Below are 25,064 nucleotides of genomic sequence, written 5' to 3' on the forward strand. Positions count from 1 at the left end.
TTCTCATCGATGGGGCTGTAGTGGAACAGGTTGAGAGCTTCAAGTTCCTTGTTGTCCACATCACCAACGAACTATCATGGTCCAAACACACCAAGACAGTCGTGAAGAGGGCACGACAAAGCCTATTCCCACTCAGGAGACTGAAAAGTTTTGGCATGGGTCCTCAGATCCTCAAAAAGTTATACAGCTGCACCATCGAGAGCATCCTGACTGGTTGCATCACCGCCTGGTATGGCAACTGCTCGGCCTCCGACCGCAAGGCACTACAGAGGGTAGTGCGTACGGCCCAGTACATCACTGGGGCCAAGCTTCCTGCCATCCAGGACCTCTATACCAGGCGGTGTCAGAGGAAGGCCCTCAAAATTGTCAAAGACTCCAGCCACCCTAGTCATAGACTGTTCTTTCTGCTACCGCACGGCAAACGGTACCGGAGTGCCAAGTCTAGGTCCAAAAGGCTTCTCAACAGCTTCTACCCCCAAGCCATAAGACTCCTGAACAGCTAATCATTGCTACCCAGACTATTTGCACTGCCCCCCCACCCCCACCCCATCTTTTTACGCTGCTGCTACTCTGTTAATTATTTATGCATAGTCACTTTAACTCTACCCACATGTACATATTACCTCAACTACCTCAACTAGCCGGTGCCCTACACATTGACTCTGCACCGGTACTCCCCTGTATATAGCCTCCCTACTGTTCTTTTATTTTACTTCTGCTCTTCTTTTCTCAACACTTTTTTGTTGTTGTTGTTTTATTTTACTTTTTTATTAAAAAATAAATGCATTGTTGGTTAAGGGCTGTAAGTAAGCATTTCACGGTAATGTCTACACCTGTTGTATTCGGCGCATGTGCGCTACATCCAGAGGGGTTCTTGCTGAATGTATGAAGATTGTGACAGCCGGTTAAATGGCGTCCCTAGACAAGGCAAGAACTAGATGTATGTCTGGAGAAGTGCAGTACTATCATAAGCAGAGTTATACTTGGAATACGGAGGAGGAATGGAGGGAAAAAGAGAGAGAGGGAGGAAGAGGGTGAGCTTTAGTCAGTTAAAAATGGCGGGAAAAAGGGAGATGGTTTGTTAAATAAGAATGATAGTGTAAGCAGAGTGAGTTGAAGACAGGAGGAGAAATGGAAGTGAATGAGGGCGAAGTATCAGAGGCGGTAGGTGTGGTGAAGTTCTTGGAGCCCGAGGTTTGCACCAAGGGTCAGGATAAAGATGAGTCTGTGACAGTAGGAGTGAAGTTTTTGAAAAAAGTGTTTCCTTGCCTTTTGGCTGATCCATTTGTGGTTTCAGGGTGGGTGAAAACAGAGTTGGGTGCTGTGGAATCGGTGAGAGTAACCAGAAGTGGTCTAGTGTGTTTCTGCTGGTAAGAGGGAGCAGGCGCTCCATGTTAAACGAATGGGGGCAAGAGATATTAAGTGTTTTGATCTCAAGAAAAGGGTGCCATTGAAAGGCGTGATTACTGGGGTAGCGGTAAATGTGAAAGCTCACCAACTGAAGGGGAAGATTCCCAGTGTTTGTGATGCTCGTCGTTTGGTGCTACGCACAGGGTGGCGTGAGTGGTGAAGAGTCATTGTCTGTTCTTTTGAGTTTTGATGTTGAGTCTTTGCCCGACAAAGTGATGTTAGGATATATAAGTTATCCGGTATGAGCTTTTGTGCAGAATACATTACGTTGTTATGGGCATGTGGCACCAGTGTGTAGGAGGGGGGTTCCTAGGTGTGAGAAGTGTGCAGAAGGGCATGAGACAAAGGAATGTGTAGCATTGGGGAAAGTAGTGGTATGTGTTAATTGCCCATGGGGCTGGGGATCCGAAATGTCCGGTGCGAGAGAAGCAGGTTGAGGTTTCCAGGGTTAGAGTAGTGCATAAGTTGTCATATGCTGAGGCAGTGAAGAAAGTAGAGGAAGATGGGTCAAGGGGGAGGGATCCTGAGAGGAGTGGTGTGAGTAGTAGATCTGTACCAGTACAGAGGGATAAACCAACAAGTGATATATGTTTCAGTAAGATTGGATTTTTTGCATTTATAGCAATGGTTATCAACTGTACTGCAGGGATGGAACGTAAGTCGCAGAAAATAGAAGTAGTGGTGGCAGCTGCAGAGAGGTATTTGGGTGTGCGAGACTTGACATCAGAAGAGTTACAGGGTGTGTTAAGTGGTGGTGTACGATCCTTTCAGGCTGTTGGCCTGAAGTAGGAATAAATAGATTTAAATAGTGGAGTATGGTAGTTATTATTATTATTATTATTGTAATTTTTGTTTTAAAAAATTGTGAGTGTAGTGTTAGATAGTAGGGTATTTGTTGTATTTTTTATTTTTTTAAGCAAAGTATAAGGGAGTTATACTCCAGTGTAGTAACTGTAAGTCGCTCTGGATAAGAGCGTCTGCTAAATGACTAAAATGTAAATGTAGTAGGTGGCGGTAAGGCAACATTTACTGGATGCCAACCGCGGTTAAACCTCATCGAAGAAGAATGCACCTCCCGTCCTGCCCCATAATGACGTGGCTAACATGCGGAAGCAAATTCAAACCTCAGGAGTGAAGACCGAAGACAGGAATCATCGGCAAAGAAAAAGATACTTATAACGGTAAAGTAAACAAACAAAATATTATTTGTTCTTGGCATTGATAGTTGGAAACTTGCTTCATACGTTACTAGCTGATTAACATATTTTTAACCAAATGTTATTAAGGAATACATGTTGTGCTAGCTAGCTTGCTAACTTAGCTACCGTAATTATTCTTGCTTGGTTTAACTTTATGTATTTAATGCAGGGTCTCACTTGAGGTGAAGGATGGAGACTAGGGGGACTTCCTCCAGTGGGGAGGGCGTCCTCTCCAGAATGGCCCTCAACGACAACAAGGCAGGAATGGAGGGCCTTGACAGGGACAAGATCAACAAGATAATCATGAAGTCCTCCAAGGTACCACGTTGAGAACTTCTGTCTTTGTATCAAAACACCCAAACTAACACTCGCCTAGACTCTGAGTCAATACCCTAGTTAGCTACCTTACTGTAATGTAATGGCACAGGAACTGACAAACCCACTTGTGTTGAGGCCCAGTGGGTTCTCTTCTCACAGTGTAACATGGCCAGTTACTGGAGGTCATCAGCCTCTGTATTTACCTTCCTCTCCTACAGGGTTCCAGGTTCTATGAGAACGAGATGAAGAAGGAACAGCAGGTGAACCAGCGCATTGAGAGGATGATGCTGCAGAAAGCACATATCACTGAGCAACAGCTGAGCAAAGCACAAACACAGGTACAGTGCAGGCGGGCTCTATACACACACACATAGGTATTATGCGACCTCTGACACACAGATACAGTAAGTGTATTTAGGTGTTATAATTTGATTGAAGCTCTGTCGCCTCTGAACGTATTGTTGCAGGTGGAGAAGATGACCTTTGACCTGGAGAGGGTTCGTAACCTGAGCCATGTCATTGTGCATGTGGACATGGATGCCTTCTACGCTGCGGTGGAGACGAGAGACTGTCCTGACCTGAAGGACAAACCCATGGCCGTGGGCTCAATGAGCATGCTGGTGAGATTCTATACAGGACTGTTCATTTGCTAGCAATGTACACTACATGGCCTAAAGTATGTGGACACCCCTTCATATTAGTGGATTCGGCTATTTCAGCCACACCCGTTGCTGACAGGTGTATAAAATCGAGCACACAGCCATGCAATCTCCATAGACAAACATTGGATGTAGAATGGCCCGTACTGAAGAGCTCAGTGACTTTCAACGTGGCACCATCATAGGATGCCACCTTTCCAACAAGTCAGTTCATCACATTTCTGCCCTGCTAGAGCTGCCCTGGTCAACTGTAAGTGCTGTTATTGTGAAGTGGAAACGTCTAGGAGCGACAACGGCTCAGTCACAAAGTGGTAGGCCACACAAGTTCACAGAACGGGGCCGCTGAGTGCTATAGCGCATAAAAATCGTCTGTCCTCGGTTGCAACACTCACTACCGAGTTCCAAATTGCCTCTGGAAGCAACGTCAGCACAAAAAACTTTAGTCAGGAGCTTCATGAAATGTGTTTCCATGGCCGAGCAGCCGCACACAAGCCTAATATCACCATGCGCAATGCCAAGTGTTGGCTGGAGTGGTGTCAAGCTCGCCGCCATTGGACTCTGGAGTGATGAATCACGCTTCACCATCTGGCAGTCTGACAGGCGAATCTGGGTTTGGTGAATGTTACCTTCCCCAATGCATAGTGCCAACTGTAACGTTTGGTGGAGGAGGAATAATGGTCTGGGGCTGTTTTTCATGGTTCGAGCTAGGCCCCTTAGTTCCAGTGAAGGGAAATGTTAACGATACAGCAAACAGTGACATTCTAGACGATTCTGTGCTTCTAACTTTGTGGCAACAGTTTGGGGAAGGCCCTTTCCTGTTTCAGCATGACAATGTCCCCGTGCACAAAGTGAGATCCATACAGAAATGGTTTGTTGAGATCGGACACCTTTGGGATGAATTGGAACGCTGACTGCGAGCCAGGCCTAATCGCCCAACAACAGTGCCCGACCTCACTAATGCTCTTGTGGCTGAATGAAAGCAAGTCCCCGCAGCAATGTTCCAACATCTAGTGGAAAGCTTTCCCAGAAGAGTGGAGGCTGTTATTGCAGCAAAGGAGGGACCAACTCCATATTAATGCCCGTGATTTTGGAATGAGATGTTTGAATGAGCAGGTGTCCACATACTTTTGGCCATGTAATGTATAATTATATATTATTATATAGTTTGTGATACCAAATGTCTCCAGTTACGTGATGTCAAAATAAGAAAGCCAAGCCTGTTGATTTTGTCGTCCTCACTACCCAGAGGGAGGTTCATATCTGCCGATCTTTCACGTATCAACTGGTTTATGGTCTTTTATCTGGATCTGAAAAATGTCCCATTATTGCACTACAACAATTATCTCATATTGAGCCCCAGGTTATGTATCTCTACAACTTGTATCTGTTTTATCCACTCTCCTCAGACAACTTCCAACTACCATGCCAGGAAGTTTGGGGTCCGTGCCGCCATGCCTGGCTTCATCGCAAAGAAGCTCTGCCCAAACCTGGTTATTGTTCCAACCAACTTTGACAAATACAGAGCAGTGAGCGCTGAAGTAAGGATATGACACACACACACACACACACACACACACACAGTGTTTCAGTGGCCAGTGAGGCTTTTACTATATGTATAAATCCTCCCCAAACAGACATGTGTCATCCTATTCCTCTGCTAGGTCCGGGAGATCTTTGCAGACTATGACCCTCACTTTCTGCCCATGAGTCTGGACGAGGCGTACCTGGACATCAGTGAGCACCTGGAGCAGAGGAGGGTCTGGCCAGAGGCCCTGCGTACCCACCGTCTCCGGACCAAAAACACTGGGACAGCTACAGGTACATCTGTGTCAGTGCTAGGTCAGGAGTCGGTGTCTAAATACAGTGGATTACTGTGTAATAAATGTGTTATGGTCATTTGTTACGCTGTTGGATTGCTTTTTTAAACCCGTTTTGCAGTTATAGGTTACATACTTTGATAAAGTTGTCATTTGTAAGACAACTTTGAGAGTAGACTAAGTAGTTTAGATGTGATGTAAAGGCAAGGAAAGGTTCTATGGTAGATATAACAAAAGGAAAGAGGGTTATTAAGAACTTAATAGCATAAGCCTCATGCAATTCTTCCTTTATTTTCTGCCGGACAGAGAAAGTACATTTGAAGGGTTTACATTTACATTACATTTTAGTCATTTAGCATACGCTCTTATCCAGAGCGACTTACAGTTAGTGAGTGCATAATTTTTTTTCTCCATAGAATTATGTATGTGTATTCCCTCTCTCTTTCTCTTATCTAGTTCACTTTTGCCACCTGTCAAGCATAACGAGTGACAAGGGGAGTAGAAGATAAGAGACATGGACACACAGCTGTGAATCATATCTCATTATCTCACACCTTCTCTTGCTCTCGCTCTCTCTCTAGTTGATGAGCAGGGTGATGGCCTACAGGAGACGGTAGAGGGTCTGTCTCCTGTCCTGTTTGAGGACAGCCCTAGCTCCTCCTCCTCCTGCCCCTTTCTGCAGGATGCTCTTGGGGGCGGGGCTGGGGGAGACGTGGTGGTGTTTGGGACCTGTGCCGAGGAGGCGGTGAGAGAGATGCGCTTCCGCATCGAGCAGAAAACCTCACTAACTGCCAGCGCAGGTGAGAGAGACGCTGTGTGTTCATGTTCCTCGGAGGACACATTGTCCAGGGCCCATAGGGAATAGGGTGCCTTTTGGGACAGAGCTGAGGGTTACATAGTTGTGAAAATATCTCTGGGAATATTTGATATGTTACTATCCTAGTGTAACTTCATCATCCTATTCTGTATGTAGTCACATCAAGCATTTAACATATTTGCCATGGGTCTTTTTATTGGTTGTTCTTCTAGGCATTGCCCCAAACATGATGCTGGCCAAGGTGTGTAGTGATAAGAACAAACCCAACGGCCAGTACAGACTCCCCTCTAACCGACAAGCTGTCATGGTATTCATACAGGACCTGCCAGTCCGGAAGGTAGGCTGCTGTACACCTAACCTCAACCCCAAACCTAGACAGCCTATCTTAAGAGATGCTTACTCTAGGAGATTGTTTATGGACCATGTTGCTAGCTGATGGCCTACAAATAAAGATTAGTAAAGGGTGGTCTTTTGGTGTGCCAGGTATCAGGCATTGGGAAGGTGACAGAGAAGATGCTGGGAGCTCTAGGTATCACCAGCTGTGTCCATCTTGGCCAGGAGATGTCGCTGCTGGCCTTGCTGTTCTCTGAGACATCCTGGCACCACTTCCTCCACATCTCCCTGGGCTTGGGCTCCACACACATCGAGAGGTGCTGGCCGGGCAGGCAGAGGGGGGTGGGCAGGGCAGAGAGGGGCAGCTATACAGAAGATGAATCCTTAAAATGAGTTGAAGTCATCTGACTGAGTCTGTCTGTTTTTGTCTTTACTTACAGAGAAGGAGAGAGAAAAAGCATGAGCACAGAGAGGTAGTTATTTTCCTTTTCTGGCAACATACAGTGAGCTCCAAAAGTATTTGGACAGTGACACATTTTTTGTTGTTTTGGCTCTGTACTCAAGCACATAGGATTTGAAATTACAATGCCTATGAGGTTAAAGTACAGACTCAGCTTTAATTTGAGGTTTTTATAACCATATTAGATGAACCGTTAGAACTTACAGAACTTTTTGTACATAGTCTCCCCATTTTAGGGAACCAAAAGTATTTAGACAAATTCACTTATGTGTATTAAAGTAGTCAAAGGTTTAGTATTTTGTTCCATATTCCTAGCATGTAATGACTACATCAAGCTTGTGATTCTACAAACTTGTTGGATGCCGTTGCAGTTTGTTTTGGTTGTGTTTCAGATTATTTTGTGCCGAATAGAAATGAATGGAAAATAATTTGTCATTTTGGAGTCACTTTTATTCTAAAAAGACTAGAACACTTGTTTCTGAAGACTTCTAGATTAATGTGGATGCTACCATGATTATGGATCATAATGAATGAATCGTGAATAATGATGAGTGAGAAAGTTAGAGGCTCAAAGATCATATCCCCAAGACCTCTCATCATTATCAATAACGTGAGGTTAGCCATTTTGGGTGGGTATGATATTTATGACTCTAACTTTCTCACTCATCAATACATTATTTACCATTAATTTCTATTTGGCACAAAATAATCTGAAACGCAAGCAAAACAAACTGTAAATACATCCAACAAGTTTGTAGAGTCACAAGCTTCATGTAGTCATTGCGTGCTAGGAATATGGGACCAAATGCTAAACTTTTGACTACTTCAATACGCAAGTTAATTTGTCCAAATACCTTTTGGTTCCCTAAAATGGGTTGCCTGGCTACCCAGACTCCTTGCTCTGGCCAAACGCTACGCCACGCCCACGGACGTTAGTTACTTCTCCGCAATGAGTCTGGATCTGAGTACCTCCCTAACCCTTTTTAATTATTTTTTTCACCTTTATTTAACCAGGTAGGCCAGTTGAGAACAAGTTCTCATTTACAACTGCGACCTGGCCAAGATAAAGCAAAGCAGTGCGATTTAAAAACAACAACACAGAGTTACATATGGGGTAAAACAAAACATAAAGTCAAAAATACCACAGAAAATATATATACAGTGTGTGTGCAAATGTAGCAAGTTATGGAGGTAAGGCAATAAATAGGCCATAGTGCAAAATAATTACAATTAGTATTAACACTGGAACGATAGATGTGCAAGAGATGATGTGCAAATAGAGATACTGGGGTGCAAATGAGCAAAATAAATAACAATATGGGGATGAGGTAATTGAGTGGGCTAATTTCAGAAGGGCTGTGTACAGGTGCAGTGATAGGTAAGGTGCTCTGACAACTGATGCTTAAAGTTAGTGAGGGAGATAAGTGTCTCCAGCTTCAGAGATTTTTGCAGTTCGTTCAGGTCATTGGCAGCAGAGAACTGGAAGGAATGGCGGCCAAAGGAGGTGTTGGCTTTGGGGATGACCAGTGAGATATACCTGCTGGAGTGCATACTACGGGTGGGTGTTGCTATGGTGACCAATGAGCTAAGATAAGGCGGAGATTTGCCTAGCAGTGATTTATAGATGGCCTGGAGCCAGTGGGTTTGGCGACGAATATGTAGTGAGGACCAGCCAACAAGAGCATACAGGTCACAGTGGTGGGTAGTATATGGGGCTTTGGTGACAAAACGGATGGCACTGTGATAGACTACATCCAATTTGCTGAGTAGAGTGTTGGAGGCTATTTTGTAAATGACATCGCCAAAGTCAAGGATCGGTAGAATAGTCAGTTTTACGAGGGCATGTTTGGCAGCATGAGTGAAGGAGGCTTTGTTGCGAAATAGGAAGCCGATTCTAGATTTAACTTTGGATTGGAGATGCTTAATGTGAGTCTGGAAGGAGAGTTTACGGTCTAACCAGACACCTAGGTATTTGTAGTTGTCCACATACTCTAGGTCAGACCCGTCGAGAGTAGTGATTCTAGTCGGGCAGGCGGGTGCAAGCAGCGTTCGATTGAAGAGCATGCATTTAGTTTTACTAGTGTTTAAGAGCAGTTGGAGGCTACGGAAGGAGTGTTGTATGGCATTGAAGCTCGTTTGGAGGTTTGTTAACACAGTGTCCAATGAAGGGCCAGATGTATACAAAATGGTGTCGTCTGCGTAGAGGTGGATCTGAGAGTCACCAGCAGCAAGAGCGACATCATTGATATACACAGAGAAAATAGTTCACCGAATGCTAACACATTCGGGGCCGTCTGATTGGTCCAGAAACCGATGGGTTGAGCCAGAACACACGTGTGTAAAGTGGTGGTTTTAAAATTAGTCATTGGCTTTGATACTCTGATTGGTTAGAGATTATCCAATTGCTGACTTTGTTTTGTACAACGCCCCTCGTCACCTCAATCGACTTCAATGATGGCAGTCTCAGACTATAGTATGTAGCGAACGACAGACTAGCGGAAGAATTTGGTGTGAGTCGTCAAGCTATAAAATGGGGGGACAATGTACAAAAGGTACTGTAATTTCTAAACGTTCATGTAAGCTTGCGAAGATCAGGTGGCTTGCTAGGCTACCGATATGGATGAAAATACCCTTAAATTAAGCTGACAGTCTGCACTTTAACCTCATAGTCATTGTTTCATTTGAAATCCAAAGTGCTGGAGTTCAGAGACAAAATAACAAAAAATGTAACTTTCCAAATACTTTTGGAGCTCACTGTAAATGTGAAATAAATAGGTAAATAATGGAACATACTGTAAAACTCTCCCGACATCCAACATGTTTCTCTATCTCCTTCATTCTCTGGTAGGACATTTGGAGAGATGAGTGCATTAGAGGAGCAGTTCTCTCTGTGCAGGCAGCTGTGTCAAGACCTGGCTCAGGACCTGCAGAAGGAGGATCTCAAGGTACTCTACAGCAGTGGTTTTCAAACCTCTCCTTGGGGATCCCCAGACGTTTCACAATTGTGTTGTAGCCCTTAACTAGCTCACCTGTTTCACCTATTCAAAGGCTTGATGATTAGTTGACAAGTTGAATCAGTTGTGCTAGCTGTGGAATAGTTCAAATACATGGAACAACTGGGGGTCCCAGAGGAGAGGATTGAAAAGTACAGCTCAGTTCATTACAGTACACTTTTAGTAATAGTACAGGTCATTACTAGAATAGAGGGCAGTTGTGTAGCACATTTATCCTCCTTGCTTAGAGTATATTTTCTTAAACACAAATTCACTGTCTGATAGCCTCTTGTATTCATAGTACATTTTAAAAAAATCAAACAACGATTCCCTAGTATTTGGCTTTTTGTGGCTATTGTGTGAAATGCAGAACCGTTCGACAGTACATGGAACTGTTTGCTATGGCCAGTGTTAGTATTCAGCACCATTGTGAACAGCCGTTGTCTGGCTGCCTCTTGATCTGTGCTTTGATTGCCTCAGATTGCAATTTTTTCTCTGTGGAAGAGAGAGCAGAAAAGTGTTCTTGAACAGAAAGGATATTTCTTCAGAGAGGGTATTGAGAGGGTATTTTGGGGTTGTATAACATCGCAGCACCAGTGTTGGCTCCCAGAATCAATCTGTCTCTAAGAAGCATCTCACACAATTACTAGAGCGTCTGGTCCCATCCCAATCAATAGAGAGAGCTGCCTTGGCACAGCCATCACCCCCTGGCTGAGCCCTAATGTTCTTTTGATACCTGGAGGAAATGGAGAGCCATTATGGAGACTACCAGGGACTAGTGTGAGCCTCAGCCTGCCTGGGGAATAGGCTGCTTGGGGATGATCATCACGCTCCTAGGAAAATGCCTTTGACCCTTCTTCACTTAGTGTCATCTATCAGTCAAATCAATGTCTGTTTTGTCCTTTGACTCCTTCCCCAGGTCCAACCAGATGTGTCCTGTAATTCACCATGTCATTGCTCTGTGTTCTTCCAGGGCAAGACAGTGACGTTAAAGCTGAAAAATGTTAACTTTGAGGTGAAAACCAGAGCGTGGACGTTGCCGTGTGCCGTTGCTACGACTGACGAGCTCTTTGCTGTCGCTAAGGACTTGCTGAAGACTGAGATCGACAACGTCAGCCCCCAGCCACTGAGACTGAGGCTCATGGGTAATCTTAGTTTACCTTCTCTCACTGGTTTAAATGTGGTGTACCATTGGCAAAAAATACTTAATATCATCTCTCATATATGTTGTATATACCAGTAATATATTAAGTACCTTCTACTGATTCTGTTATTAATTAGTATCTTTGAACTTGAAACTTTATTAAAACAATTCACTGCAGTTTTAAGTCAACCCTTGCGTGTCTGCAGGCGTTCGAGTTTCCAGCTTCGTCAGTGCTGATGACAAGAAACCCCTGCAGAAGAGCATTGTGGGATTCCTTCAGCAAGGCGGGGCTGACTCCAGTAGCCCTTCCCAGATGTCCTCCCATAAGCCTGTGAAAGAACATCAACCTAAGCCTCCAGGCCAGACCCAGCCCTTTCCCTGCCCTTTCCTGTTACAGCAGAGCCAGGGGCAGGAGGATCACCCCTGGGTACCCAGCTGGGGAGGAGTGGAGGTGGGGAGGACTGGGGAGCAGCAGCAGTCCTTCTTCCAGAGAGCTCACACCCAGAGGCTGCGGCTGCAAGCTGAGAGAGCGGACCCATCAGAGGATGGAAAGTGGAACGGTTTAGAGACCAGACTGGGCCCAACCTCATCGGCCACCAACCCCAAAGAGAGACACCCACAGACACCCACTCAGAAGAATCCAAATACATCAGCAGAGACACACTTCTCTATGAGTGCATTCACAGCTTCTGACAACATGATACATGCACCTACAGCCAACACCACAGAGGCCCATGTGTCTACTTCATCGTGCTGGTCCACAGAGTCAGGGACAGGTAGTCTGACCTGCCCTGTATGCTTCAGGGAGGTGAACACCACAGACCTGACAGTCTTCAACAGACACATTGACCAGTGTCTCAGTGGGGTTCCTATGGAGCATAACATTCACACAGACACAGAACTAGAGCGAGGCTCCAGTGTCTGTGAGGAGGAGGTGGAGAAAGAGAGGGAGGAGGAGGTTGAGAAAGAGATGGCTGAAGAAGAAAGGAGGTGGGAGGAGGGGGTGATTGAGAAAGGTAGGGACCCACTCAGTATGTGCATGTTGGACTCATTGGGCCTTCGATTGGACTCTAGTGCAGGTGATCATACAGGACTACTTCTGTATGAGACTAGTACAACTAATATTTCACTGAACACTGTGGGCCTGAACCCTGTCTGCCTTAACACTTGTCCAAATGGAGGTGTATCTATACCTAGAGGTACAGACCCTAACATCCTGAAGGGTTCATCTCAAAGTGACTCTCGTGTTCGTCCGTTGTCCCCCGGTGGCCCTCGGCCAATGGCTACGCCGAAGCCTGAGTCACATGACCCCAGAGACCCCGCCCTCACCTGCCCGGTGTGTCAGGTGACACAGGACACCGATGACCTCACCCTCTTTAACCAACACGTTGACCTCTGTCTAAACCAGGAAATCCTGCATGAGCTTGGAGGACTGGCGTCTGTGGACCGCACCACCCACAATGCAACACCTGCTGCCCACAAAGGTCAGTGTTTCAGAGATGTTTTATTTACTGACATTGTCATTAAAATAGGTCAGGAACTTTCCCACCCTGTTTTCAATGCGTTTCCAATGCCAGTCACATACACATTGTTTGCATGGGTCCTGTTTCTGCCTCTGTTTTTACTCAAGATGTAATCCAGGAGATTGTAAATTGAGGTTGAGTATATTTTCTTCTAAGAAATAGTGAAACTGTCCTAGTCTAAGGGTGAAATTAGAATAATTAGTTTGGCCACTGTGAGGCGAGTGGGCCTCTGTCTCTCTCAGTGACAGTGGTATTGTGGGGGCTGTGTATTGATTCCCTTTGAGAGAGAGAAGACATCTCATTTCACCCTGTGGGGCCTCCCCTGCCCTGCTCACTGCCACTGGTAAATCACTTCTTCACCCATTCAATCCTGACAATGGAAAGACGGTCTCTTCCAGTTTCCTCTTAACTATCTTGCCTGGGAGATTGCAGTCTTTATAGCTTTGAAAATAACACAAATGACTTAATATCTTGTCAGACCTAGACAGTTGTCATTCTTTTTTGTCAATGGTTTTTCCTGTTTTTTTTCCCCTCCACAGAGAGAGAGCAGCCCCTGCAGAGAGCGCCACAGAAAGGCAAGAGCAAAAGGTGAGACTACATCTCCTTACACATCTCTGACTGGATGTATCCATCAGAGATTGGAGTGTCACTAAGAGAGAAGGAGAGAGAGAATTGATTAGATGTACCCATCGTTACTGACTCATGGTGTTAGCAACACCCTAGCTTTGAATTGATCAATTAACGTTGTCAATTGACTTGAAAGTCAGCACATTCACAATGGACTTAAGTAAACACAAATGTTGTGTGGTAGATTAAAACATTGACCAGAAGTTGACAAGGTTTCAGATACTGGTGCAGACAGAGAGAATCGTGCAGTAAAATGTGCTGTGTTTTGTTCTGGCTACTCTTCCAGGAGAGGCTCGTCTCCCCAGCCCCCCTCTAAGAAGGCCAAAGCCCTGGGCCCAGCTCGGAACACCATCGACAAGTTCTTTAGGTGATCCTGAGTAGGACATCTTATTCTCAGACGGTGATGAAGACTGACTGTTACCTGGATCTCAGGTGAATGGAGTGCTGGTGACCTCACTAGAAACCATGCCTACCTACCTAGTACTTCTTGGATTGCCGGGCATTTGGATTACTTACTCAAGCATTGAAGATGCACTTTTTTCTTTCAATAATGTTTTTTTTAATGTATTTTGTGCATTCTTTAACGTCATAATGGTCATAAGTCATAAAAAATTGCTTGATTTATTTATTATACTGCTATACTTTATCATGTACTACCTGCTGCTAAATGAGGGGACTCTGTGTTTTTGCGTCTTGTGTTTTGCACTATTTTAAATGTAAAGAAGAATAAGCATTGATTAGAGTTGGTCCGACCACAACAGCCTTTTAACAAGAAGCACAATGAATGTGAAGAATAGTGGTTTGAATAGAATAACTAAACAGAATGAGATTACATTTTTTAAATACACTGAACAAAAATATAAAGTGTTGGTCTGCACGAAAAGCTTATTTCTCTCAACATTTGTGCACAGATTTGTTTACATCCCTGTTAGTGAGCATTTCTCCTTTACCATGATAATCCATCCACCTGACAGGTGTGGCATATCTAGAAGCTGAACAGCATGATCATTACACAGGTGCACCTGTGCTGGGGACAATAAAAGGCCACTCTAAAATGTGCAGTTTTTTCACACAACCCAATGCCACAGATGTCTCAAGTTTTGATGGAGCATGCAATTGGCATGCTGACTGCAGGAATGTCCACCAGAGCTGTTGCCAGAGAATTTAATGTTAATTTATCTACCATAAGCCTCCTCCAACGTCGTTTTAGAGAATTTGGCAGTACGTCCAACCGGCATCACCACCGTAGACCACATGTAACTACACCAGCCCAGGACCTGCACATCTGGCTTCTTCACCTGTGGGATCGTCTGAGACCAGCCACCCGGACAGCTGATGAAACTGGGTTTGCACAACCAAAGAATTTCTGCATAAACTGTCAGAAACCGTCTCATGGAAGCTCATCTGCATGCTCGTCGTCCTCACCAGGGTCTTGACCTGACTGCAGTTCAGAGTCGTAACTGACTTCAGTAAGCAAATGCTGACCTTCGATGGCCCTTGGCACGTTGGAGAAGTGTGCTGTTCATGAATGAATCCCGGTTTCAACTGCACCGGGCAGATGGCAGACAGTGTGTATGGCGTCGTGTGGGCGAGCGGTTTGCTGATGTCAACGTTGTGAACAGTGCCCCATGATGGACAACAAACACAATTGCATTTTATCCTGAGGCCCATTTTCGTGCCATTCATCCAATGCTATCACCTCATGTTTCAGCGTGAAAATGCACGGCCCCATGTCTCAAGGATCTGTTCACAATTCCTGGAAGCTGAAAATGTCCCAGTTCTTCTATGGCCTGCATACTCACCAGACATGTCACCCATTGAGCATGTTTGGGATGCCCTGGATCAACGTGTAGGACAGCGTGTTCCAGTTCCCGCCATTATCCAGCAACTTCGCACAGTCATTGAAGAGGAGTGGGACAACAGCTTGATCAACTCTATGTGAAGGAAATGTGTCGCGCTGCATGAGGCAAATGGTGGTCACACCAGATACTGACTGATTTTCTGATTCACGCCCCTACCTTTAAAAAAAAAAGGTATCTGTGATGAACAGGTGCATATGTATTCCCAGTCATGTGAAATCCATAGATTAGGGCCTAATGAATTTATTTAAATTGACTGATTTCCTTATGTACTGTAACTCAGTAAAATCTTTGAAATTGTTGCATGTTGAGTTTTATATTTTTGTTCAGTGTATTTAAGTTTTGCATAACTTAAATATCTAAATTGTTTTGTAAGATTGTATTTAAATGTGCATTTAGTATTTAAGATGGAGCAATGTTCTTGTGGAAACAAAGTTATGACCACATTGTAAATTTGCTGAATGAACTGAGTTGGCAATCAATTATTCTCCTCGTTAAACTTGGTAAAGTCTGTGTCAACATTGATGAGCATTTAATGTGTGCAGTACAAATCCATTTAAACACACCTAAGGCCTCAACTACTTTTGTAGTTTTGATTGGAGCTTAGATTCATAATAATAGTATACTGAACATATAGGAGCTCAATAGTCAAATAAACATGAATCTGCACTCATACAGCTCACTACTCCAGGCTTAGAGTGTAGGTAAGGCCGTGCAGGTGTTATTATGCACTCACTTTGACCAGAAGCGAGTCCGTGAAGGGTGTGGGCTTCTAGAGTAAACAGAGGTCAGCCTCCCAGCCCTGGGAATGTACATACACTGCTCCATTTCCACACCACTTTGTATTCCTTATGCAGTAAGAGCCTCAGTATCTGCTTCAGTGAAAAGGACCTGTTCCTGACCAGACTTTCTGCATTCATTCAGTAATGCTACGTGGTTGTTTGGCAAGACAAGTGTAAAGCAGAGACAGACTGGGATCCAGCCCAGGCTACAGGGAGAAGTCACCAGATATTCACCATGGAGAGAAGGTCCTTGAAGGAGAGGATGGGGGCGCAGCTGATGAAGGAGCTGAACCTGAGCACAAACACACAAAAAAACACAAAAAAAGCAGTCACGGGATTCACTGACTTTATACAGAACAAGGAGACGGAGCAGACCAACAGCTACGATAACGAAGAGATGTGTGAGTACCAGGTGTGTGCATGTGTGTCTGTGTCCTTGTGCATGTAAAAGGTTTAGTGACTGACAGCCCTGTTTAGATTTTTTAAAAATTTGTGATCAAAAACATCAGATGTTTTATTCTGTCAGTGTCAACATAACTTGAGTAAACACTGAACATGTTTACAAAAAACACATTTACTTGAAATACAGTGTAGATGCAAAGTTTGGTAACAGAATGAGTGTTTGTGCTGTTTGTGCCATCTGCACTGTTCTTCAAGTAAAATGTGTTTTTGTACAATTCTAAGTGGAAATTGTTGTATGGTTTGTTTAGCTTTGCAATCATTGGTTTTTGTTTGACATGCTTTTTAAAGTGAGAAATCGGAGTCTCAGCATCACTCTTTTACCATGGAATTGCCTAAGGTCAAATTTAACAGAAAGAATAATAGCCTGAGGCAACAGAGACTTACTTCTGCCCTGTTTGACAGGATCATCAATTGTGTTCTTGTAATTATGGTATCAAATGTTGAGAAACATTGGTGAATATTAATTCAATGCTACAGTGAGGGAAAAAGTATTTGATCCCCTGCTGATTTTGTACGTTTGCCCACTGACAAATAAATTATTAGTCTATAATTTTAATGGTAGGTTTATTTGAACAGTGAGAGACAGAATAACATTTAAAAAATCCAGAAAAAATGCATGTCAAAAATGTTATAAATTGATTTGCATTTTAATGAGGGAAATAAGTATTTGACCCCTCTGCAAAACATGACGTAGTACTTGGTGGCAAAACCCTTGTTGGCAATCACAGAGGTCAGACGTTTCTTGTAGTTGGCCACCAGGTTTGCACACATCTCAGGAGGGATTTTGTCCCACTCCTCTTTGCAGATCTTCTCCAAGTCATTAAGGTTTCGAGGCTGACGTTTGGCAACTTGAACCTTCAGCTCCCTCCACAGATTTTCTATGGGATTAAGGTCTGGAGACTGGCTAGGCCACTCCAGGACCTTAATGTGCTTCTTCTTGTGAGCCACTCCTTTGTTGCCTTGGCCGTGTGTTTTGGGTCATTGTCATGCTGGAATACCCATCCACGACCCATTTTCAATGCCCTGGCTGAGGGAAGGAGGTTCTCACCCAAGATTTGACGGTACATGGCCCTGTCCATCGTCCCTTTGATGCGGTGAAGTTGTCCTGTCCCCTTAGCAGAAAAACACCCCCAAAGCATAATGTTTCCATCTCCATATTTGATGGAGGGGATGGTGTTCTTGGGGTCATAGGCAGCATTCCTCCTCCTCCAAACACGGCGAGTTGAGTTGATGCCAAAGAGCTCGATTTTGGTCTCATCTGACCACAACACTTTCACCCAGTTCTCCTCTGAATCATTCAGATGTTCATTGGCAAACTTCAGACAGGCATGTATATGTGCTTACTTGAGCAGGGGGACCTTGCGGGCGCTGCAGGATTTCAGTCCTTCACGGCGTAGTGTGTTACCAATTGTTTTCTTGGTGACTATGGTCCCAGCTGCCTTGAAATCATTGACAAGATCCTCCCGTGTAGTTCTGGGCTGATTCCTCACCGTTCTCATGATCATTGCAACTCCACGAGGTGAGATCTTGCATGGAGCCCCAGGCCGAGGGAGATTGACAGTTCTTTTATGTTTCTTCCATTTGCGAATAATCGCACCAACTGTTGTCACCTTCTCACCAAGCTGCTTGGCGATGGTCTTGTAGCCCATTCCAGCCTTGTGTAGGTCTACAATCCTGTCCCTGACATCCTAGGAGAGCTCTTTGGTCTTGGCCATGGTGGAGAGTTTGGAATGGATGTTGATTGATTGATTGCTTCTGTGGACAGGTGTCTTTTATACAGGTAACAAGCTGAGATTAGGAGCACTCTCTTTAAGAGTGTGCTCCTAATCTCAGCTTGTTACCTGTATAAAAGACACCTGGGAGCCAGAAATCTTTCTGATTGAGAGGGGGTCAAATACTTATTTCCCTCATTAAAATGCAAATCAATTTATAACATTTTTGACATGCGTTTTTCTTGATTTTTTTGTTGTAAACAGTGTCTCACTGTTCAAATAAACCTACCATTAAAATTATAGACTGATCATGTCTTTGTCAGTGGGCAAACGTACAAAATCAGCAGGGGATCAAATACTTTTTTCCCTCACTGTAGCAAATTCTTCCATAGACCAAAGCAAGCAATGAATATCCTTATCCTCTCAATTATAATGGCTGTGCATGGATTCTGTTGTGATAATATACTGTAGAAATGATAATGCTCTTGACCAAATCCCTGATCATTCCTATGGTTGAATCCATGTTGGAAAACCTTAGGCATGTTAGGCTTACCCTGAATCTGTCATGGGTAATGGTTTGACTGGATGTGAACACCCAGTGTGCAAAGAGCTGTGTTTGTATAGGCCACACACACACCTTACCAATTCCACCCTCATACTAGTCATAATAACTCAAATTTCACACACCCATTTTCTCAGAAGAAAAACATGATGTCTTACTTGTTGTGAAGCACCTTGTGTGTCTGTTGTGTGTTTGCAGTGCTGGAGCTAGAGAAGGATTATATTGAAGCAGCGAAGATAAATGATGTACAGACCATGAAGCTTCTGGGGAGGGCAGTCAAGGTCGACGCAAAGAACTTGGTGAGTCAGTCCTCATATCCATAAGAACATCTTCTCCACACTGCAGTTAGTGGGACTACAGGAAACGATCAGATACTATTGCTGTTACTTTTTTATTAGAGCTATGTATTCTGTTCTGTGTCACTTGTTAGAATAACTTGTCCCATGCGTTGACCCTAGCATGATCGCACTGCCCTGCACTATGCAGTTGCTGGAAAAAACATAGAGGCCGTCCAAGTCCTCCTTCAGCGCAGAGCAAATATCAATCAAGAGGACAAGGTAGGAAGACACAACACTTTTCCAGTGTTACTGATGGTGACATTTAAAGCTTGTCCTCTTCAACAAACACTCAGACGTGGAGAGAATGGTCATGGTTTGTCAAAATTAAACTATTTCTCTCTCCCCCTGTCTCTTTCATACATACTCACACAGCATGGAGTGACAGCCATCCACCTGGCTGCCTGGTTTGGGAGTCTGCCCATCCTGAAGTTGCTTGTGCAGGGTGGTGCTGACCAGAAGGTTGAGAATGCGGTAGGGAACCTCTGTTTAAAAACATCTTCCTATTCACGAAGGCCTTGAATGTGTCTCAGAAATCCCTTTCCTCGTCCTGCTGCTCAGACCTAAGCTGTTCTCTGACATCTCAGCCATCTGGGATATAAATTACAATAATCAACCATCAAGCCAATTTCTCCATAACCATTGGAGAATCCAATATGTCAAGTTGTCATGTATGGAGATGGTGAGTTGTATTCTCTCTTCTCAGCTGGGAATGAACATCATGCACTGTGCTGCCATCAACAACCACACTGACATAATGACATTCATTATCTACGACCTGAGGATGAAAGAGCTGGACAAAGAGGACCTGGTAACTACATATACATACAGTATCAGTAACCATTGCATCCATTTCAAATATTGATTGGGCTGCCTTAGTTCAATAAGCTGAGCCTTTTTCTTCCTGTCCTCCCATCCCCCACCCTTTCTCTCTCAGTCTGGACACAGGGCGTTTGCGTTGGCAGCAGAGCATGGCTCTGTGGAGATGCTGCAGATGTTGATGGAGGAGGCGTACAATATGGCCACCATGGAGGAAGACCAGGTGTGTCTATGTATTACACCTGTTAAGAGGCTGTATGAGTGTTCCACTGTTTCTTCCTCTATTTCCCCTTCCTGTTCACTATGTTTCTCTCCCTTCCTCCTGCTTTTCCTCTTCCTCTAAATGCTAGAATGGGGACACACCTCTGCACTTGGCTGCCAGCAATGGCCACTTGGACGTTGTCCAGATACTGCTGGAGAGCTTTGATACTCGCGATGAAGTCAATACGGTAGAGTCCCACTGTAAACGCTGTCTGGAGCTGTTTGATTCTGATGAAGGCCATTGAAGGCCGAAACTTTCATATTTTAACCTTACTTTAATAAAACAAATAATATTTCATGGTGAGCGAGTGTTGCGCCTTTTCTTTTTCAATGGAGCTGTTTGCTCAATGGCTACACCTTGCAGTAGCTGCTTCAGGTCAATGGCTGATAAATGACTGACGTATTCATGGCAGGCTGGGGAGACGGCTCTGTACCTGGCTGCTGGCGCCGCCCATGAGGACTGTGTACAGACTCTGTTGGAGGCAGGCTGTGACCCAAACATTGTCACCATGGTACGCCTGCAAAGACAAACCACACACTCCAACTATTCGCTAAAATGGTCACCACCAGGCATAGTTACTAAATCACATCCAGTTTATTCTACTTCAGTACTTTGCCTACTAATAGACTCCTAGACATCTCTATTCAATGGGAACCGCTCCTCTCCCCTCTTAGGACCAAAGCAGTGCTCTACACCCTGTCTCAGAGAAGGGCCACACATCGTTGGTGAGACTCCTCATAGAGAACTCGGCCCAGGTGGACTTACAAAACCAGGTGAGAGAGTGAGCATAGTGAACTGGTACTACGTCTTGGTCAACCATGAATAAAGCCAACCTGTTATCTGTGTAATTACTCAGTAGTCCGTAGTATGACCTGACATCATAGAGTTTCTATATAATGGTCCATTTTGGTTGTGTCTCTATTGGCAGCACCTCCAGGCTCCTCTCTACCTGGCAGTGAAGAACTGTCACATCCCTGTCATCCACACACTGCTGGAGGCTGGCTGCAACGTCAACGTCACTGATCACGTATGTACAACACGTGCACTCAGTCCACTTGTAAAAGAGTGCACTCAGTCCACATCAATGTTATAATTAATTAGTTGCGTCCCAAATGGCACCCTATTCTCTGCATAGTGCACTACTTTTCCGAGAGTCCCAGGCCCTGTCGAAAGTAGTGCATTATGTAGGAATAGGGTGCCATTTGGGACAGAGACATTGTAATGGTTGAAGTTATGGGTTTGGTAATCTGACCATAGATCTGTGGTTAAGGGCAACTTATACCTTGAGTTCCTGTCTGTCCTCCTCAGAGGTCCCAGACTGTCCTGCATGTAGCCGCAGAGCTGGCCAGAGTGGACATTGTTGAGATGCTTCTGAAAGCTGGGATGGACCTGGCCCTCCAGGACAAGGTGAAACATGGACACCGAGAACGATGATCTAACCATGAATTGGCTCTTTTGACCCCTCTCCTCTTCACGACAACTTCCCACTCAACACACAACTGTTTCTGTTTTGAGCAGCAGGGTAAAACAGCACTGGGTGTGGCAGCCCGAGCAGACGAGGTCATCATCGTGGACATGATCATCAAGGCAGAGAGATATTTGACATGGAGGAGGGTAATGTTAACAGAGGACCACAATGGAAATAACTAACTTCATTGTGTGTTTGTTTTTCCTCTATAGTTGTAGAACGAATGTAGAACGTGTAGCCTACTGTTATGTGAGAGACCTCCCTATAAGTGATATAGCTGTACTGTATGTGTATGATCAAATGCAGTAAATTCAATCAATCAATCAATGAGACTAATACGTTGCTGAAGTCATCTGCTAATCAATTTACTGGAGCTGGAAATCAATGATTACATTAATCACAGATTATTAATTTCCTAAAGTCACAACTCCAGATGAATCCCTGTAATACCATTAACGCTGGCGGTGAGAAAATGATTTATGGACCTGAAATGCTTGACAACCAATTTCAGTGTCAATTTGATTTAGCGTATCTTCCAACCCTACCTGACAGTCAAAACAAGTGGCTCTGGCATTCAATAAGCATGGGCCTGCGTGTGCTTATCTCTGGACACTCACTGCTCTGTGCTCTCAGTTTGTGAAGCTTGTCCTTTCTCAGGTGACTAGATGTGATTACCCTTCCAGGCCAACACTGAGCTTAATGAGAACCTTCACAGCCAGACTCCGCTGACGTTTAAATTAGACCACCGTGCAGAGAGCAAACAGGTCCGCGGTAAGGCCTGGCACCTGGCCTACCGCCTGCTGAAGCCGGGCGACTGGAAGAGGCTGGCACTGCACTGGCACTTCACTGAGCAGCAGGTGGCTGCCATCGAGGAGCAGTGGACAGGTGACACACACAACACCTTTTGCTCACACTGTAGCCCAGGGGATAATCATTCACAGGAATATCAATTGAAACTCAATTTATTATCAATACCAAGTATAAAGATAAAATATTTCAATTTCTTCACTCTGCCGTCCGACTCATCCCAAACCATCTCAATTGGGTTGAGGTCGGGGGATTGTGGAGGCCAGGTCATCTGATGCAGCACTCCATCACTCTCCTTCTTGGTAAAATAGCCCTTACACAGCCTGGAGGTGTGTTGGGTCATTGTCCTGTTGAAAAGCAAATTATAGTCCCACTAAGCCCAAACCAGATGTGATGGCGTATCGCTGCAGAATGCTGTGGTAGCCATGCTGGTTAAGTGTGCCTTGAATTCTAAATAAATCACAGACAGTGTCACCAGCAAAGCACCCCCACACCATAACACCTCCTCCATGCTTTACGGTGGGAACTACACATGCGGAGATCATCCGTTCACCCACACCACGTCTCACGAAGACACGGTGGTTGGAACCAAAAATTTCCAATTTGGACTCCAGGCCAAAGGACACATTTCCACAAGTCTAATGTCAATTTCTTGTGTTTCTTGACCCAAGCAGGTCTCTTCTTCTTATTGGTGTCCTTTAGTAGTGGTTTCTTTGCAGCAATTCGACCATGAAGGCCTGATTCACGCAGTCTCCTCTGAATAGTTGATGTTGAGATGTGTCTGTTACTTGAACTCTGTGAAGCATTTATTTGGGCTGCAATCTGAGTTGCAGTTAACTCTAATGAACTTATCCACTGCAGCAGAGGTAACTCTGGGTCTTCCTTTCCTGTGGCGGTCCTCATGAGAGCCAGTTTCATCATAGCGCTTGATGGTTTTTGCGTCTGCACTTGAAGAAACGTTCAACGTTCTTGAAATGTTCCGTATTGACTGACCTTCATGTCTTAAAGTAATGATGGACTGTCGTTTCTCTTTGCTTATTTGAGCTGTTCTTGCCATAATATGGACTTGGTCTTTTACCAAATATGTGTATTTTCTGTATACCACCCCTACCTTGTCACAACACAACTGATTGGCTCAAACGCATTAAGAAGGAAAGAAATTCCACAAATTAACTTTTAACAAGACACACCTGTTAATTGAAATCCATTCCAGGTGACTACCTTATGAAGCTGGTTGAGAGAATGTCAAGAGTGAGCAAAGCTGTCATCAAGGCAAAAGGGTGGCTATTTGAAGAATCTCAAATATAAAATATATTTAGATTTGTTTAACACTTTTTTGGTTACTACATGATTCCATGTGTGTTATTTCATAGTTTTGATGTCTTCACTATTATTCTAAAATGTAGAAAATAGTCAAAATAAAGAAAAACTCTTGAATGAGTAGGTATTCTTAAACCTTTGACCGGTGGTGTAGGTAAAAGAGGGATTCTGTTTTATTGATTCTGTACTCATTTGCCATTGTTCCAAAAACAAGCCACTTGGGTGACATTACCAAGGAAAGCCTTAACTACACTAAATTAGTAATTTAAGCCTTATTTTACCAGGTAAGTGGACTCAGAACATATTCTAATTCAATGTGTTTGCTCTGTGTGTGTGTGTTTTAGGGCAGCAGAGCTACCAGGAACATGGGAACAGGATGCTGTTGATCTGGCTTCATGGGGTAGAGTTGGCCCAGAGGAGTCCTGCTAAAGAGCTCTACCAGGGTCTGCTTGCCATAGGCAACAAGACCGTAGCAGGTATGGGGTGTCCATGACCCTTACCGCATAGGAAAATATAACATTTATGTTGAAGTCATAACGGCAAATTACAGATGGGTGTTTTGTTGTTTTCCAGATAAAATACGACTGGACATAGAGGAAGGAGACGTGAAGAAATGCATCCTTTCATAAATGACATGGACATGTACGGGCACGCGTTCAGTCAACAACATAATTTTCCAAAGCAGAGCATTTGTGTAGTTATTTTTCAATGGATCTTCAGTAGTACACATTTCATTTATACATAGAGAAATTGTTTATTATTCTATGAGCACATTTGCCTCCAATTCATGTTTTATTCAGGTTCCATCATTCCAGCAATTTACATTAAGAGTTTATAGTGCAGACTGTGGCCAAAACATAAACATATGGCTTTGATACAGTCCTGAAAACTTGAACTCAGGTGTTGTTCTCCACACATCATCAACACAAAATAATGTAAAATGTAATATCACATAAAACAGTCAGACTTTCCATAATTTAAAAACAAATAAAAATAAACCAAATATAAAAACAGTTGTCATTCACAATTTGAGAGGTAAAACTACTAGTGAAAGTCATCAAATGCTCTTTAAATAACAAGATGGTTATATCAGTCGCCATTCTCCTTTCCATTCCAGAGTGTTAGAAATATCAGATTTATTGAATGCATTTGAAAAATTATTTTCTCTAATCCTAAATGTAGTTCTCACAGAAATGGTTCAGGTCCTTCATAGTACCCTCATAAGTGTGTGTGAGAGAGGTGTAGCATATGTCTAAAATATTTGGGAATATTCAAATGTGCAGGTGTATCAGCTTGACTAAGTCATGCATGGGAAGACTACGTCTATTTCAAATCAAATCAAATCAAATGTTATTGGTCACATGCGCCGAATACAA

General features: G+C 44.0%; 2 protein-coding genes across 3 annotated transcripts; both read left to right on the forward strand.

Moving 5' to 3' along the window:
• The first annotated feature begins 2,485 nt into the window (after positions 1–2,485).
• Positions 2,486–16,167, forward strand: LOC121573422 (DNA polymerase kappa-like). Of its 2 annotated transcripts, XR_006661976.1 has the most exons (16): positions 2,486–2,591; positions 2,779–2,927; positions 3,146–3,265; positions 3,395–3,547; positions 4,993–5,124; positions 5,248–5,404; positions 5,985–6,203; positions 6,433–6,557; positions 6,704–6,870; positions 6,994–7,026; positions 9,862–9,958; positions 10,980–11,151; positions 11,357–12,634; positions 13,213–13,261; positions 13,587–13,732; positions 16,084–16,167. XR_006661976.1 is itself a non-coding variant. In XM_041885395.2 (15 exons), the coding sequence occupies exons 2-15, from the start codon at positions 2,799–2,801 to the stop codon at positions 13,669–13,671; spliced, it is 2,916 nt and encodes a 971-aa protein (XP_041741329.2). In that variant the 5' UTR covers positions 2,486–2,591; positions 2,779–2,798; the 3' UTR covers positions 13,672–14,200. The 2 variants fall into 2 exon arrangements, 1 of the variants encoding a protein (XP_041741329.2); XM_041885395.2 differs by lacking the exon at positions 16,084–16,167 and having other exon boundaries at positions 13,587–14,200.
• Positions 16,090–25,064, forward strand: LOC121573430 (ankyrin repeat and death domain-containing protein 1A-like). Its single transcript, XM_041885408.2, has 15 exons — positions 16,090–16,342; positions 18,876–18,976; positions 19,136–19,234; positions 19,388–19,486; positions 19,719–19,823; positions 19,950–20,054; positions 20,182–20,280; positions 20,506–20,604; positions 20,768–20,866; positions 21,022–21,120; positions 21,402–21,500; positions 21,612–21,707; positions 22,245–22,446; positions 24,033–24,164; positions 24,262–25,064. The coding sequence occupies exons 1-15, from the start codon at positions 16,177–16,179 to the stop codon at positions 24,315–24,317; spliced, it is 1,656 nt and encodes a 551-aa protein (XP_041741342.2). The 5' UTR covers positions 16,090–16,176; the 3' UTR covers positions 24,318–25,064.

Source organism: Coregonus clupeaformis, chromosome 18, assembly GCF_020615455.1.
Source record: "Coregonus clupeaformis isolate EN_2021a chromosome 18, ASM2061545v1, whole genome shotgun sequence".
In the NCBI taxonomy this organism is placed as follows: domain Eukaryota; kingdom Metazoa; phylum Chordata; class Actinopteri; order Salmoniformes; family Salmonidae; genus Coregonus; species Coregonus clupeaformis.

Excerpts from the sequence above, each read along its gene's own strand:
- LOC121573430 (XM_041885408.2), top strand. The coding sequence starts at position 16,177 with ATGGAGAGAAGGTCCTTGAAGGAGAGGATGGGGGCGCAGCTGATGAAG. Across the intron at positions 19,235-19,387 it reads ATATCAATCAAGAGGACAAG|CATGGAGTGACAGCCATCCA; the intron begins GTAGGAAGACAC and ends ATACTCACACAG. Across the intron at positions 21,121-21,401 it reads ACGTCAACGTCACTGATCAC|AGGTCCCAGACTGTCCTGCA; the intron begins GTATGTACAACA and ends TGTCCTCCTCAG.
- LOC121573422 (XM_041885395.2), top strand. The coding sequence starts at position 2,799 with ATGGAGACTAGGGGGACTTCCTCCAGTGGGGAGGGCGTCCTCTCCAGA. Across the intron at positions 5,405-5,984 it reads AAACACTGGGACAGCTACAG|TTGATGAGCAGGGTGATGGC; the intron begins GTACATCTGTGT and ends CTCTCTCTCTAG. Across the intron at positions 12,635-13,212 it reads AACACCTGCTGCCCACAAAG|AGAGAGAGCAGCCCCTGCAG; the intron begins GTCAGTGTTTCA and ends TCCCCTCCACAG.